The sequence below is a fragment of the Drosophila rhopaloa genome, unplaced genomic scaffold (assembly GCF_018152115.1).
Source record: "Drosophila rhopaloa isolate 14029-0021.01 unplaced genomic scaffold, ASM1815211v1 contig_155, whole genome shotgun sequence".
NCBI classification, from domain to species: domain Eukaryota; kingdom Metazoa; phylum Arthropoda; class Insecta; order Diptera; family Drosophilidae; genus Drosophila; species Drosophila rhopaloa.
The window spans coordinates 7,346,584-7,363,030 of NW_025335034.1; the positions used below are offsets into that span (position 1 = coordinate 7,346,584).

The 16,447-nt window shown below is 39.5% G+C and overlaps 2 protein-coding genes across 2 annotated transcripts; one reads left to right on the forward strand and one right to left on the reverse strand.

The window, feature by feature from the left end:
• Positions 1-742: 742 nt before the first annotated feature.
• LOC108040547 lies at positions 743-3,938 on the forward strand. Its single transcript, XM_044457428.1, has 7 exons — positions 743-1,077; positions 1,132-1,439; positions 2,195-2,754; positions 2,809-2,955; positions 3,007-3,117; positions 3,262-3,419; positions 3,478-3,938. Exons 1-7 carry the CDS (start codon positions 858-860, stop codon positions 3,765-3,767), a joined length of 1,794 nt encoding a protein of 597 aa, XP_044313363.1. The 5' UTR covers positions 743-857; the 3' UTR covers positions 3,768-3,938.
• Positions 3,939-8,661: 4,723 nt separating this feature from the next.
• LOC108040549 lies at positions 8,662-9,669 on the reverse strand. The gene is made up of 2 exons (XM_017118056.2): positions 9,077-9,669; positions 8,662-9,024 (listed from the first exon to the last, which is right to left on the reverse strand). Exons 1-2 carry the CDS (start codon positions 9,570-9,572, stop codon positions 9,005-9,007), a joined length of 516 nt encoding a protein of 171 aa, XP_016973545.2. The 5' UTR covers positions 9,573-9,669; the 3' UTR covers positions 8,662-9,004.
• Between the last annotated feature and the right edge of the window lie 6,778 nt (positions 9,670-16,447).

The following is a 16,447-nucleotide window of genomic DNA, read 5'->3' on the forward strand; positions in this document are numbered from 1 at the left end:
GCAAACAATCATATATGGAATTTTCATTAAAGCTAAACCTGAACGAAAACGCCACAAAACCCAATTCTATGTAAAACTAGCAAAATTATACACTTTTAAATGACAAAACAATGTTTTATGACAATATTTATGTGCTGGTGTTCGAGCTAATCTATTCTCATACTTAGGACTAACTACTTAAAACTACAATTACCAAGATGCGTCTAGAACCTGCAGAATAAAAATTTTTTTTAGCAAACTGCGACCACTTGTTGATGTTTCTAATGAAATTTAGTAAAAAATCAATCATATTTGGGCGACACTTTCCAATGAAGCACGCTTAGAGGGTTGGCTTACCAAATCGAAATAAATCTTGTAGATAACCATAGATCGTGCAATGCAGATTATCTACAACTAAGAACTATTTATGTTTGAATTTAAATGTTACTGTGTTTCTCTTAGTTTGTGTATTCTCTCTAAAAGTAACCCTATTAAAAATAAATTAGAATACCAAGAAATGTAAGATATTTTAGTCACGATGAATTCTTACAATTCAATTCGATCCAATCTCATGGAAACGCAAACTATTTGGGTATGTAAATGCACACATTCTCATCAGAAATTGAAGTAAAATATATTGTGTATTTATAAAATTATGTTGAAAGCAACCCCAACTCCAAACAAAAAAAGAAATGAAATGTTAGTGCAAAATAAATGTGTAAATTAATATTTCGTTTTACTTTTGAGTCGGCGGGTATGATAGTGTCAAACATTCTGTGCCCCTAAAGTGAACACATATTTATCGGGAAAACGAAGCTCAATCAACAAATAGATTTTCAATTCAGCTAAGAGCCTCTAAAAATACATATTAACTAGTGATGCCGCCGTGCACTTTACGCCAGAGAGGTATGGCCTATATACCACGTCGCGACAAGAATCGGGAGAAGGATGTTTTGGCCCCGAAGCCGGTGCATCCGCGCTCCCTGCGCTTTCATGGATTTTTCGGTATGTCATATGTCCATCAACATGTGATGGTCGATGAGCGATGGACCCCCAACTCGTTGACCGAACAATTCAAGGGAATGACCGACTTGTTAAGTAAGTGATCTTTTGTGGATGCGTGGAGCCTCACTGACTGTCCATATTGAACAGCGCGCCGTTTGGTATTCAAGAATCACGAGTCGAAGGCCAATCGCCAAAGGTATTTTCGCGAGAACAAACGTCTAAAGCTGCAATGTCGCGATGGGCGAACGAAATTGCAGAATATTCTGGTTAACGACAACACCCACAAGATTCGCAACTTTCTTATCAACCACAAGGATATGCAGCGGCTGTACCAGAAGATGCCAATTCACCTAGTGGTAGACAACATTAATCAGCGAACCTTTGTAATGAGAAAGGAGCGGGATCGTCTGGAGTTTCGCTTAGATCAGTTAAAACAGCACTACAAAGAACAGCTGGTTGGTATAATTAACTTTTTAATTTAAATTTTTTTTTAAATTGAAGAATTTTATATATATTTTTTACCCAGAGGGTATTATAATCTTGGTTGGTATGATATTGTGTGCAGATTATTTGCAGACCCCAAAATCTGCCCTTCGTTTTTCATACAAAGTAGTGTTTTTTAGCTATGCAGCTTTAGAGCTTATTATACCCGTTACTCGTAGAGTAAAAGGGTATATTGTATTCGTGCAAAAGTATGTAACAGCTAGAAGGAAGCGTTTCCGACCCTATAAAGTATATATATTCTTGATCAGGGTCACTAGCCGAGTCGATATAGCCATGTCCGTCTGTCCGTCTGTCTGTCCGTCTGTCTGTCTGTCCGTATGAACGCTGAGATCTCGGAAACTATAAAAGCTAGAAGATTGGCATTTTGCATGCAGATTCTAGGAGTTCCTACGCAGCGCAAGTTTGTTTAAAAAAGGTGCCACGCCCCCTTTAACGCCCACAATCGCTTATATACGATTTTAAAAATTTAAATATTTCGGAAAAGTAAAAATGCAGTTTTATTGTGTTTATCAATACCTATCGAAATGTTGAAGAAATTTTTCAAATCGGACCATTCGTTAAAAAGTTATGCGTGATCAAAGTTTCTATCTCCATCTCCCTCGCACTCCCTTTACCTGAGTAACGGGTATCTGATAGTCGGGGCACCCGACTATAGCGTTCTCTCTTGTTTTTACTGAAAACATTTGTTTAAAAACATTTTCCGTAGCTCCGGCGTGCCCTTCTGCAGAATCGCATCAAGTATCAAAACGAATTTATTCTTGACGAGGAGCTTAAGTCACGGGTTTTCCTCAAGAAGATCGAGAATTCGAATGTGCGCCTAAAGGCCATCAAGACCATAAACAATACGTATAAGAAGATGATTCAGGTGCTGGTCCATGACGAGATATTTTACGAGCCCATCTTGCGTTCGCTCAGCAGTGACATGGATGATCAGTCAAACTTCATAAAACATATTCTATTCCTGGGGATGCCGGCCATAGCGAAGTTCAAGGAGCTCAACGAAGAGTTCAGGAACATGGAGGAGAAGTCCCGCAAGAATCTGCAGATCAAACTGCAAATGTTGGCATCGCTTAAAAAGCCGGCGGGCACATCGATCGTTAATTTTAATAAGCCCAAGGAGGCGCCACCGACCACGAATCTGAAGCGATATGTTCGCGAGACTCAGAGTATGATGATCCTAAAACTAGAGCTCAAGGCTGTGGAGAAGACTATCAAAGAGGTCAAGTTTGTGACTCTCTGTTCCCAAGCTAAGGAAATTTATCCACGGTCTGTTGAAACTAACAGGTTTTATTTCGAATAAATTATATGTCCCTCTCCCAGAATGAAGAGCCAAGTGGACAACAACGACAAGCTGCATCGCATGATTGTCAACGACATGCTGGCTCACGAAATGCTGGAGACTAAGATGAAGTGTGCCAGTGTATTGAAGGGGGTGCTGGTAAACAATCTTTCAGAGGAAGAGATCAAGTGGGTTATCAAAACAATATAAATAGGTTCTTATCTTTGCTATTATTATAGTCGACTGGAGCGCATCAAGGACCTAAAAAAAATGCTGCAGAAAGATATCGAATTCGAAGATGATACTCTGCAACATCTTAAAAATAGAGCTGATGCATATGTTATGTTAAGGTAAATTATTTTTTGGTTTTCATTTTTATTTTGATTTTCTCACCTCATCTTGTTCTAAATAATTAACTAAATAATACAAATATTTTGAACGGATTTCTAAATTCTAATAGAAAATAACGGAATAACCATAACTGCTTTTTCTAGAGTAAGCATTTGGAATCTGTTGGAAATTTTGCGCCATGTTGATCGCCAGCCCAAATTGCTACGTGCCCAGTATCCAAACTCCTACTTGAAGCTTCCGCTGCTCAAATTCGAAATGCTCAACATGAGGGCCGCTGCTCCAGAGATATTCGAGGAGAACAGTTGAGCCGGCATACACAGCCAATCAAAAGCCATAGATCTAACATACACTCCCCGCAGTTGATAACATAATGCATATGGTGAAGCGGAAGATATACAAGCTCATGAAGGCCTACGCAGTTGAGCTGAAACCGACGACCATCAAGCGAAACTTCGAAGAATACCATGCCGATTTCTTGGCCAGTCTAGATATGTTCGAGCCCGTGGATACTGAAGAGCAGGCGCCAACAGCTCCGGAGGACGATATCCTGCAGGAGAACAAGACCATGGCGAATGTGCCCAATCGCAAACAGATCAAGGCCCAAAGTGCCAAGCTCGTGGAAGAGCTGGCCAAGCGGGATGAAATGTAAATGTTTCGTTTAGTATTTATGTTAAAGCTACCAAAATTTTTAAGTCAGTTAAATTCTGCATGTTGAAACACAATTCCAAGTGCCTACCATTGGTGGTGGCCAACAAAAAGTAATAAATCGTGAGTTTTGCATTGGCGAAATACCGAAAATGGAAGCGCTGCCTGTAAGTAATCGCCATCATATAATTGATCCAACATTGCAGCAAACACGGCTTTGTTGCTGCTATCTTGGATTGGATCGAGTTAGATTGCCTCAACTTTTGGCTTTAGTCGACGCCCTGCAGTTTCCCGGTAGGCCCAATAATTGCGAGGAAGAATTATTGTTTCATTGCTCCATCTTATAATTTGGGAGTTTCCCTGTTTGATTTGTGGGTTTCGTAAGGTGTGAATGGGTCGGTTTGAATATGATGCGAACAACCTTCTATAGGTAGCTTAAGCCCCATTCGTTGGGCACATTATCGGTCCATCTCGGAATGCATCAATAGAGCCATTAATCATTTCCTGGCCTATCCACAGCTATTTCCTGTCCAGTCTTTTGCCCAAAAAAGGTCAGTGGTTGTCATAAAAGTTTACTCGCTCAACCGCCGGCGGATGGAATAATCTGGCCGAAATGAAGTTGACTGGAGATGGGCTATGGCCTGTCATTTTTTCTGTCGTAGAGGAGCGCGCACGCTTCCATTCCAATCCGCTGTACACTTGCCGACTGCCTTCCTATCTATCTGTGCTGTTATATCTGCGTACACGATATCACGCCGACTTAAAAAACCCTGGCACGGGAGCACGCGAGCCCATAAGCCGCCAAATGAGGTTATGCAAGTCTCACATTATTCGCGGGCCACCATGTTTATTCATATCCACACACTCAAACATATCCACGTTTGCCCGATGCGGTTATTGTCATTGTTCCCCCTGAAAAAGCCAGACAAATTGGGAGCTGAAAGTGTTTTGGCCAAGCGATGGTGTTTTGGTGGCTGCCCTTAAAAGTCAATTTTGTGGTCAGCTTTCAACACTTGAATGAAATGCTTTTCTATGGTGTAGAAAGGTTTTCAATGGTAGGTGTTCGCGGTCAACTTGTTGTGTAAATAAAGTAACTGAAAGAAAAACAAAGTGCATTAAATAAAGTTAATGCAAAAGACCAAATACATTCTCAGCATTGTTTTTGCACTGATTCGAACACTTAAATAATCAAAAGCATATCATTTAAAGGCCACATTCAGTCAGTATAATAAATCATAAATTCATGGAAATACCCACAGCAAAAATCAATTAAATCAATTGGGCAATGAGAATAATTATACTCGGAATCAATCAATTCGATTCAATTTTAAAATGGGGGCTTCTGGTTTGCCAATTAGAGAAATCTGTAGATTCTTGTTTTGAGTGGATTCTCTAAAAATGTAGCTTTTAGCTTTAGCTTGGCCATCTTTTCACATGACCCACTCCAGGATCAGCTACGTGATTGGGCCTAACAAATGGCTAATTTGAACATCGTAAATCTTCATAAACGAAACGATGAAATTGCCTGGGCTACTACGACTGTCTTCAAGTAGTCAAAACCTATTTAACCCGCCACTTTGCACTCCTGCCCCAAAATGACGCTGTGGCCTGCACAGTTCCTGTAGTCATCGCTCAAACGGTTGAGAGTTGCAACATTTTAAGAAGCCACAGCCCAACGGCAGCCGTTCGTTCGTCCAATAATTATGAACCTTCTTGGCTGTTGGCGGCAGTTTGTGTTTGAAATTATTCGCATAGTAGCCCCAGCATCGTGGCAACAACAATTGGTAGTCAGTCAACTTAACGCGGTCTGCGAAACTAGCCAATTTAAGTTCGTTTCTGGCGGCTGAGTCGTGGCCAACGTTTTTCTTTCCTTTTTCTAGCTTTGTACAATTTGTAAAACGAAGACGAACTACATGGAGAAGGAAGAAAACTTGTGATGCTAATGGCTGTGATGAAAATGTATTACCCTTACTCAAAAGAATTTGAATTATTTTGTGCTGGTACAAAAATAAATTTTTCGAAATCAAAGAAAAAGTTATTGAAAGGGTAAGTTCGTAGAAAAGACGAAAATTTACCAAAATGATATATGTCGGTATCAAACAATTATATTATTAGTTGTCAGACAAAGGAGCGAAAAATGAATATAACTTCGATGTCTTTAGTATGTACGCATATAACTCGATATATAGTTATATTTACGATTTCTCAAATATTAATTTATTTTTTATAAAATCGACCAAAATATCATGTAGCTGACACAGAACGACCGAAAAATGTAGCGGAAAATTTACATATCTTAAGATATTGTCGTTAGTCATGATATTTTTGTTTAATCCATTAAAACATTTTTGATACAGCTGTAAGGATATGTCAAGTTCGGTTTGACGAAGTTTTGTTCCTTTCCAGTTTTTAAAAATACGCAAAATGTACATTGTAAATGTATTCTAGTATTAAAATTACAAATGTATCTAATTAAAAAGTTTCTTAGCTATAATACTACAATGCAGAACTACAATAAATATATGGTAAATTGACAATGAATTGCAAACTACTGAAGTATATTTAAAATTTTTAAAAATCTGCAAAAAGTTTTTGTTTTGACTAGGGGAAATAACTAAAGGTATAAGAAAACTTAAAATAAATAAAAGTAATTTAATATTTCGGCATAGTGCTAGTTAGAGCACCCCTATCGAGAGTATAGTAGGATTTACTGCATCGCATGCAGCACCCCCAGGAAATTATCTTGTCAATGGCTGCGCTTCAATTGCAGTCCAGCCATTGTTGGGCCTGGGCTTGGGCTCCGGCTTGGACCAGCTCCTCTACATCTGGCTCTGCCTGGGATGGACAGTAGCCCGGACCTGGTTGGCAGTTCCCTTTTTTTTCGAGCTCGTTTTTGAGGTGTGTTCCTGTAAAGCCCATGATTTCAACCATATTTCTTCTTCATTTGCTGGCATAATTTACATATGGTTATATAAGCTAAATTCGAGGAGGCAACCCATTGCAAAACTTAGCTCCAACTGATGCAGCATGTTTTATTTAATTGCCAGCGAGTCATACCAAGAAAACCGAAGTAGAGAGAGCTCGAAAGCAAGTACACATGTAACCGTTAACATCCATTTATATATCCCCATGCAATTGTTGATTTGTGGGGCAGACAGTTTTGTCTTTTGTTCGTGGTCATTGGGTGCGTATAGGTTTCCTAACGTGTTTCCCCTTTCAAGGGGCCCAGCATGTGGCCTGAATATAGTTATCGACGCAGTGATGCTCCTAACAATCATCATTAAATAAAGCTTATAATTTGTCAATGCTTCTGCCGAAATAATATACATTGGGCTTGCTCTAAATAAATCTTTGAAATAAATTGGGTTGATGTGCGGTAATGTCCCAGAGCAGACGTCAAAGCAGCGATCAATTTGGGCTATTATATCACCTGCAGAACAATATCAACGAGCAGGTTCAAGTCTTTAGTGGACATTCCCATTTCTTTGGCCCAGAGCCCGGCTACAGCCGGCAACAGAACAAAAGTTATTAATAAATCTGTGTCACTAGCAGAACTCAGCACAAAAAAAGACAAACAGAAATAAAATTAGATAAATACAATTCAAATCATTCAAGATTATGCAATTTATAGCAGTAAATGAAAATATCAAACACGCAAGCGAATGAAGCTAACAATTCAATACAAAAGACTTGGACAAAAAACTTGTTTTGGTTCTAAGCGTAGAACAAGTTTAGGCGAATCGCGGCGAAACTTTCCCAGCGTCGGAAGACTTTTTGCCGAACTGTAAATTGGCTGGCATGCATATTGTAATAGTGTCATTTTGTCTTGGCCCAGTCATCTGCCTAATTAACAGAGCTTCATAAATATTCAGCAAATCGTAGATAAGAACTTCTACCAGTTGCTCAGACTTCCAGAGTTTCACGTTCCGTTCGTGTTGTGCCGCCATTAAGGCTTCTACCCTAAGCCTCTGGTTCTTGGAGTCTGAGCCCAAAAGTGTTTTGAAACCACTCTCTATAAATATGGATTTCTCAAGAGCTTGCTGTGAGACTTTGGCCGGAGCGTTTTTGACTAACAACCGATTATTTTAATTAACTTTTATTATAAAAGACAAAAGACCCAACGCCCACATGCCAATGGCAACGAAAATGCCCAAAAATATATATTTTTATTCCGGCGATTATGCAATTGTTTGCTTAACCAGCTGCTGTTCTATGCAAATGTTTCTACATTATCTCCCCAGCAAGTATACAGCTGCAGTTATCGGCTATGTTGGTTACAACAAGGGTCGACCTCGGACGACCTCAGGCATAGATTCCAGCCTTATCCACGCCCTGCCCACGGATTTACCCTTCAGCCAGCCACTGCAATTGTAAAGTTACAGCGCGATAGTGCAAACATTAGACACTTCATTTCATTTGGTTTGCCGTCGCGTCTGTACGGCTTTCAATACCTCAATTAACCCATCATGGACATGCACAGCTTCTGTATGCTGCTTTGTTTTGCGTTGACTTCGGGCTTTGTTTTGCTTTGGCATCTCCGAGATGCCTATCAAGGCAACACTTACACGTCGATCTACAATTTCCGAGATCCGAGATAGTAGCATGTGGCTGGTTACGTCTTGCGCCCAGAATTTTGGGTGTCATTGAAGAGTCGTGAATCAGTTAAAGTTCTTGCAAATAATTGAAAGGTTCCGCGACTGTGGCATACTTAAAACAACTAACTAGCCTAAAATAACTCCATTACCATGGGCAGTGATATAAGGAAGTATTTACTTAACTATGTGAAATATTACCCATTCAACAATTGAAAATTATATTCTCAGAAACTGTGGTAAAAATGATTGGGCCAATTTACCAATCCATTTTCCAAAAGATTTTATAGTATTATTGCTATGAAATACTTTTAACACATTTTAATATATAAAGCTCAAAAGCCTAAATAGACCAATTATGTTAGCTGCAAAATGTGGAATTTATTACACAATTAAGCGAGATATATCGAGAAACTTTTCGTTTTTTTAGTTACGCTGCGAATGTTCTTATTCTAGTCAAAGTTCTTGATGACCACCTACAAGATTTGTAAATCCGATACTATCTCTGAATCGACACTGATTGAAGCCATCCCGCTGGCTTCTGTACATCAAATGACAAATTGCCGGGGGAGACTCGATGGTCTGGAGCTGCAAGGGCATCAATAAGAACATTCAAACACTTCAAACGTCCGTAAAGTAGCCAGTTTGCTTAGGATCTGTAGTAATTATCTAGGAAAGAATCGAAATAAGTGCGAATTATGAAAGGGGATCTGGCACTTACCGGCCAGATGTTGATGGGGCTCCGAGTCCAGCTGTTTGTTGGCAGCTTCGTCCTCGATATGGTCTCCGCCAGCCCGGAATCGTTGAGGTTCCACGGGAGGATATGTGGGCTGCTGTTTCTGATCAAACTGTTTGGGTTCCTCCTTTTCGGCTTCTTCTGGCTGCTGTTGAGGTTGCTTTCCCTGGCAGCTGAAAAATCTAATCCAAGTGTGTGGTCGGAAGTAAGGACGTCCCTGGTTGGGTGGCTCCTCAGCCAGGGATCTCCCCGAGTTGTTGGCGTTTTTATCCCGATGCAGGTGCCGGTGGTGGAGGTGCTGGTGCTGCTGCTGCATGCGGCTTACGTCCTCTACGACGAACAGGATGCCGGCTACAATGAGCAGGGCTACCGAGAGCAAGGCGAAGAAGCACAAGAGATCCTGCAGCAGGGTCCTCAAATAATCAGGACTGCCCGATCGACGATCGGCAGGCGTCTGGCTCTCGGCCTTGGAAAGATCCATGAGCAAAGAATTTTGAACTGCCCTAATTTGTACAAAATTTGATTTTTACTTTTTATTAAGGAATTTGGGATTACATAGAGGTGTTATCTGCTCAACTGACCATGTAAAATAAAGCACTTTGGGCTGAGCTCGGCTGACGTTGACTGGATTTCAAATACCTCGCCTACTGTCTCGAACTTTATTTTTTTCGGGGCTTTATTGGCCTTCTTGCCTTTCTCATGATAAGCCCAACTTTCCCAACATCTATGGCAATTGGTGTAATTGAAACTCTTTAACGGCAATCAACATGGCGTTTGATGTGATTGAATTATTGGACACTTAAATAGGCGGCCCTCAGCCAAACGCAAGGCAGCAAAATCGGGCCGAATGGTATAGTCTTTGGCTCATTTTCCTATTTTCACACTTTGGGCTCCGCTTTCCTCTGCTCCTTGTCTCTCATTTGAAGCGTTGGACTGTCGACCTGGGGAAGCCTAACGTATCACTCAGTGCTAATGAAGATGTCTTCCCCAAAACTGGAACCGAGTCCGTGGCAACGCTGCCAGGCCTGGCAGTTCATTAGTCAGGAAGTGTTATACATGATGCAGAGACTGTCCGTCCATACATGTTGGGGGAATTGAGGCTTTAATTTGATTATATAGACTCTAAAAAGGGGAAGGCATAGGTATTACACAACGGGCTTTCAGTGGTTCATTAATGTCCCAACCCGGTTGTGATTTATTTTGCTGCAAAAGAAACTTTGGAAAAGTAGTTAAATATATTCCTTTATTTAAACGATTAGCAATAAATTTTATTTAATGAACAAAAATACACTGAATTTAGTAAAAATGCTATTAAAGTTGTTAATTATTTATATGTATTCTTATTGGCACACACTATTTTTGATAGTTAAATATATTTATCAAGATTAGAAAGGTCGTCATAACATAAACAATTCGATTATTAGGTACTTTTCAAGTCTTGATAACAACGAATCCCTACGTGGCTTAGTTATTATTATTATTATCATATTTAACATCACCCATTTTGTTTGATTTAAGGAAATTCAAGTGAAGAGCTTTGGCTGAAAATAAAACCACCAAATTTAATTTCCGCAAAACGTTTTCAATCAGTTGGCCGAAATCAATTAAAAGGCAACTGCAAATGCTCAGTTATACAATCAGAGTTGTAAATTGTAAATGCCCCCACTGTGTGACGCTCTGCAACTGATAAGGCCACCTCCCCCTGGAGCGGAGGAAAACCAAAAGCTCTGGCGAACACAACAATGGCAGCGGAGACATTACATAACCTCCAGATGCCAGGGCAGGCACAATAACCTACAAATGCAACCTCCACTAACCGACTGAACCCAGGCCCAAAAGGAGAAGAAGTAAAACTCAAGACTAAACTGCTGAAAATCCAACGTAATACAGTTTGAAGCTTCTAAAGAAAATAAAAAAACAAAACCTGAGCGGGAAAATCATTGGGTCGAGTTGTGTGTGGGAAATTGCGACAACGACAAATAAATTACCGCAACGCTTAAGGTCAAGCGATTTGCGCAGAAATGAGGCATATAGAAAACATATTGCTGCGATCGCTGCCTTTCTGATAACCAAAGAAATGAATAGGCCCTCGACTGCTAACTGCCGGCTGATACACAGTGATGCTAACTGGCTAGGTACAAGCTTCATATAAATTCGGTTGGAACAGATTTTCTATTATTATTTAAATAGGTTTAAATCTTTGTTATTTTAAAAAAAAATTAATTTTAAGTCTATCCAAAGAAGATAAATAAAAGAATTTCGTTATGTATAAAATTACTTTTTGCAAACATTTTGAATGAGTTTCGAAATATGAAATGTCTTTTTAATTTGGATTTCTCCATTTGTATTTTTCCGATTTCATATTAAGGCTCTCGTTTGTAATCTGTAAAAGAAAGAAGGCATGAATTTAAATTATTTGGGAACACGAGTTTACAAGTTTTTACAGAGTCAGTTGTCAGAGCCACGAATCGTTTAGAAACTCGTGCTGCCAAACCTAAAAAAAAGGATACGATCCTTTCTTTTAGGATTTGAAGAATTTTCGGTAAAATATTAATTCTTTTTTTTTTTTTTTAATATTAGCTACTTGTAGTTTTGTCAATTTCTTATAGGCACCCTGGGCAAAACTGTAGTACCTTTGTCATCACTGCCACCGAGTGCCAGTCTGTTAGACTGCCGACGAATCGTGGCTACCTCAATTGCTGCGGGGTCAAATGGCGTTGAGGTAACGAGGCGAGCTAAATCATCGACTTCAACTGGGAGTCAACACGTGCAGAGTGTTCCAAGCCCCCGGCTCAGACCTGGGCTGCGAATCTCCGGCTCTGGAGTCGCGCAGCTCCGCCAGAATTGATTGCCACTTGGGAAGGCCATTTCGGCTGCTTTTCTAGCGCGTTTGTACAAATAAATCAAAAGAATTTTTTTAAAATTGCACACCACGGCTCTGCGCCATGATTTAAGTGCCGGCGAAGGCCCTAGCGCTTGTCTGACATTAGCCATCCTCCCTGGGAGCGCCCGGGTCTGAGCAAATCAAGGTGTTAATTTAGTGGTGAGACATTTTGGGATGGCTCTCGGTAGTTGGCAATCAATTAAATTCGCATTAGTCTGTCGATACGGGTCCGCTATCTAAAGAACTGATCCTCACTTCATTTGATTGAGTATGCAAATTGTAGAAGCAGTTATTAAGAAAGTTTGTGTTAACTAAATCAATAACAGAATATAAAGTATATTTACATTCGAATGAATTACGTGGGTGAAATTGTTTGCTGATGACTAATCAATTATAAACTATTAAAAGCAGAATAATTTAATACTTGTAATTAAACCTTTTTTATTGGTATTAATAGAATATAATTCTAAGTAACACAGCGCAATACAGAGAACATAAAAGCAGAAAATATAAAAATGTGCTTATCCTAGTTAAAAACCAATTTGGTTCCTTTGGCTTAGCTCGGGTTTAAAGCGAGGTATGTTGTACTTAAGGTCCTTAAATTGATGAACCCAGAGTAACTTGACAATGTTAATTGCCGGACAGTACCAACCTACAAACAGTTCCACTACATAAAACGTTTGTTTTATTTTTAATGTATTTCTTTTTTATACCAAAGGAACCTAGACTCTTCCTTTTTTAAGGAATTCGAGGTCGATCAATTTCTGGTACTTCGGTCGAAATTGCTAGACAAATCTTTAAAACTCTAAGCATTTTTAACCAACGATATAAAGATTCTTGAGATCTATTTAGCAAATTTGTTTGTTTCTATTAGTATACCCTTGCAGAGGGTATTAAAACTAAGGGACGGTCGGATAGGCGGACATGCCTAGATCGACTCTTCTGGTGATGCTGATCGAAAATGTCTCCTTCACTGCGTTGCAAACTTTTGACTGAAATTATAATACCCTCTGCAAGGGTATAAAGATAACGAAATAAATTAAATTTTTTTATCTTATCTGTGATGCTGATTAATAAATAATGCCTAACAGTTAGTAGTATATTAAATGTATATTCTATTAAATTTAAAAGCCTTGACCGATATTGAAAACAATTTTTTTATTTATTCAGATATGGCCAGTAATCGGGGCTTACCCGTTCTCTTTTAACCGAACCGAAGACTTGCCCTTTTCGATGAGGTGAATGCCTGGCCAGTTTCATAACCCATTTCGATAGGTTGTAACTAGCAGCCAGTTTCGGCTATGGTCTTAATGCCTTCATGTCTTCATTTCACCCACCGCCGCCACAAGATTGTGTTAAAATTTTATTTTTGCATAATTGAAAAAACTTAACAACTTTACCAAAACAAATTTTACGTTAACTGTGCGAATTTTGTAATTTCGCTCGCGTGCACATTTCGTTTACCGCGCCAACCTGACCCGTTCCTTGGCTAAAAAACATAAGCCCAAGAAAAGCTAAAACATTATTACAACAAGCGGCGTGATTTCCGGAAGTTGAAGCGCAACAAAGGCGCCTGCGCCTGCGCAAATGTCGTCGTTGCTGTCGAATTGATTGTTGCCGTTGCAGTTGTTGTGGCAGTTGCTGCGGAGAAGCAAGGAAAGTCGTGCAGCAACAGCTGCGACGGCAGCCCGCAAAGTTGCCGTCCTGCCTTCGTGCGAATAATGTCATTTGTGTTTGTTTTATAACCAAATTTACAACAACTTGCCACTGTCGACGGGAGCAGCATCCACAACGGCTCGGGGGGTCTCAACATAATTGCTCCAATCTATGTCAATGGGCAATCTACAAGAACCCTTCTTGTGCCGTTTAAGGATTTCCACGACTTTATTGTGTCTGGTCTATTTCAGAAAAATGAGTATCAAATTGCAGTCAACTGGCATATAGTAAATAGGAAATAAGTTGAACAAATTCTTTGAGCCAACACCTGTCGGTCCGATAACACAACAATTTATTTAACAACTTAAGGATATGATACTCTTACTTTGTTTTTAGCCGTATCTACATTTCCAGTATCTACATTTACAAAAAGTTATTTATAAAGATTTTGATACCTAAGCTTCTAGAAAATAATCTCATTGAAGAAAAAATAATTTTAAAATGCTTTTGTTTTCCTCTTTATTGATTTCAGCCTACAAGTTTTTCCCCTTAGTTTACCTTAAACTCAATTTCTTCTAACTCTCTTTTGCAACTTTCACCAATGTTAGAAATTTTCCAATCAATAACATATCTTGCAAAATACGTTTATTATACTTTTACCTAATCAATTAGAAGTAGCTAAAAGCAAAAAAAAAAGTTTCAGGGTCAGAAGTTATGTAATCTTTTAATACCACAAAACACCGGTGCTTTAGAAAAAGAAAAGAAAAAAGTTAATTCCTCATTAATATGTTTTTTCTTTAGCTACGTGATTGGTGCCCACACGATCTTACATAATAATTATAGAAATAAAGCTGTCGTGGCTAACATAAATTAGCATTATAGAAAATAGAAAGGTCTAGCCTTCTTTGTCGGACCCAAATAGTGTCCAAATGGTGTTTTTGCCCTCGCATCCTATTCACACACTTGAATATTCTTTGAGCTGTTGATGATCGTAGCTAATTTTATGCCAGGTCTCGTTGGATTTCATAAATCTTTGATGTGGCGAAATTTCGTCCAAGTGGCGAAGGCATTAAATTAATGTTCTAACATAAATTTATAATTCATGTTTAAAGGCCAGGCCAACACTTTTGTAAAAAATTATGGCTTTGTTTTGGCAACCGCCAGCAGAGGTTGATTTAATGACCTTTTTAAAATGCTGATGCTGATGCCGGCGTAGACACAGGTACTCTTATTAATTATTTTATTGGCAGACGTTTTATAAATGCTTCTCTGACAGGAAGCGCTAATTAGGGTTTTATTTTTTCCTGCTCTTCGTGGTTAATTAATTTTGTCATGCATTTATAAATTGCTGTTTAATTTTTGATCCTTTGACAATTGCTTTTGCTTTACAAGGCCATATAAATTATCTGAGTGAATTTTCGAGACAGTCACAAATAAAGTGCAGCTCTTCAGCATTGATGTCTTAATTTCAGAATACATTTACATACCTCGGCTTCGCTTCACGCACTTCACTCGCCACCTGACCTTTCAATTAATCATGGCTAGCATAGGAATCTGTGGTAGCTTTTGCTGTCAGACACCCTATAAGACATGTTTTTCATTTGCCGCCTTATTTACCATAACATTTTCACACCGTCAGTCAGGTTTTTTGGAAGTAAGCCAATGTCTATGAATATTTAAGTATTGTTGTGTTTAACCACGTTTAAAATGCAAAAAGTGTTTGTGCATATATTAAAAGCCTTATTTTGACAAAAGTTCAATCAACTTTGGACCAAATTATTTTAGTTTGCATAATGCAAGGGACAGCAGAATACGCTGTTATGCAAACGCCTCGAAAAAGAACCAAATCATTCAATCTCACTGTCTGCCCTTCTCCACAGCTGATTGTATAATATTTTCGTTCAAAAGAAATGCGGAATTCGGTAAGCGCCGATCGCCATTCACAAAATTAGAGCATATAAACATTTAACCAATTTTTCAAACTTAATGAAATCGACTTCCAAAAAACACAATAGCAACTCAACAGCCGAACAATAACGAAATCAATATTTGCAATGACACAATAAATAAATCGAGGAATAATTTCTCTCGCAATTGCGCTGCTGTCATCCCAAAAAACGTAGGTTATCAAAGGAGATCACTGGGTGAGTGGCACTCGGCCCGGCGCTAATTGTGAGTTATGGAAGTTGAATTCGGAGTTGCTACCGTTGGCCAACAACAAGAAATGACATTTCGGCCAAATGGAAAATTGCGTGTTAATAGTGATGCAGGGCAGACAATGGATTGCCCGGCTTTCTTTCAGCCGATCAAAGCCACACAATTGGCATCCGTGTGGCCACAAATCAAATGCTCGTAATCGCAACAATGAGCAATTGTTGGCATTAGCCGCGATTGTTTGGCCAACTCGGAGGCCTCTTTTCTCGATCTGGATCGGGCACCACCGACTTCCGACAAGTCATCCAGGGCTGACCCATCAGCCCGCCCGAGTGATTATCAACTTAATCAGCAGCGGCTAATTGCAGTCTGCCGCCGCAGTTGCACTTAGCTGCAATAAGTGCAGCTAAGTTGGAGTTGTTACAAATTTCCGCCTGTCAGCAGCGCGGCTAGATCCCGTTTCCAGCGAGTGACAGAAAAACGTGTGAAAATTATGAAACTGCTTTTTGATGCAACGTCTGCGGGCAAATGGATGTGGATGGACTCCCGAAATAAGAAACTCCCCCACTCAAAATGTGAGCATTTGCCTGTGCTTCTGTGGACTTTGCGACTGCAGCTCCGACTTGGCATTGTTTGGCTTGCCACCGTCTCTGGAGATCCGA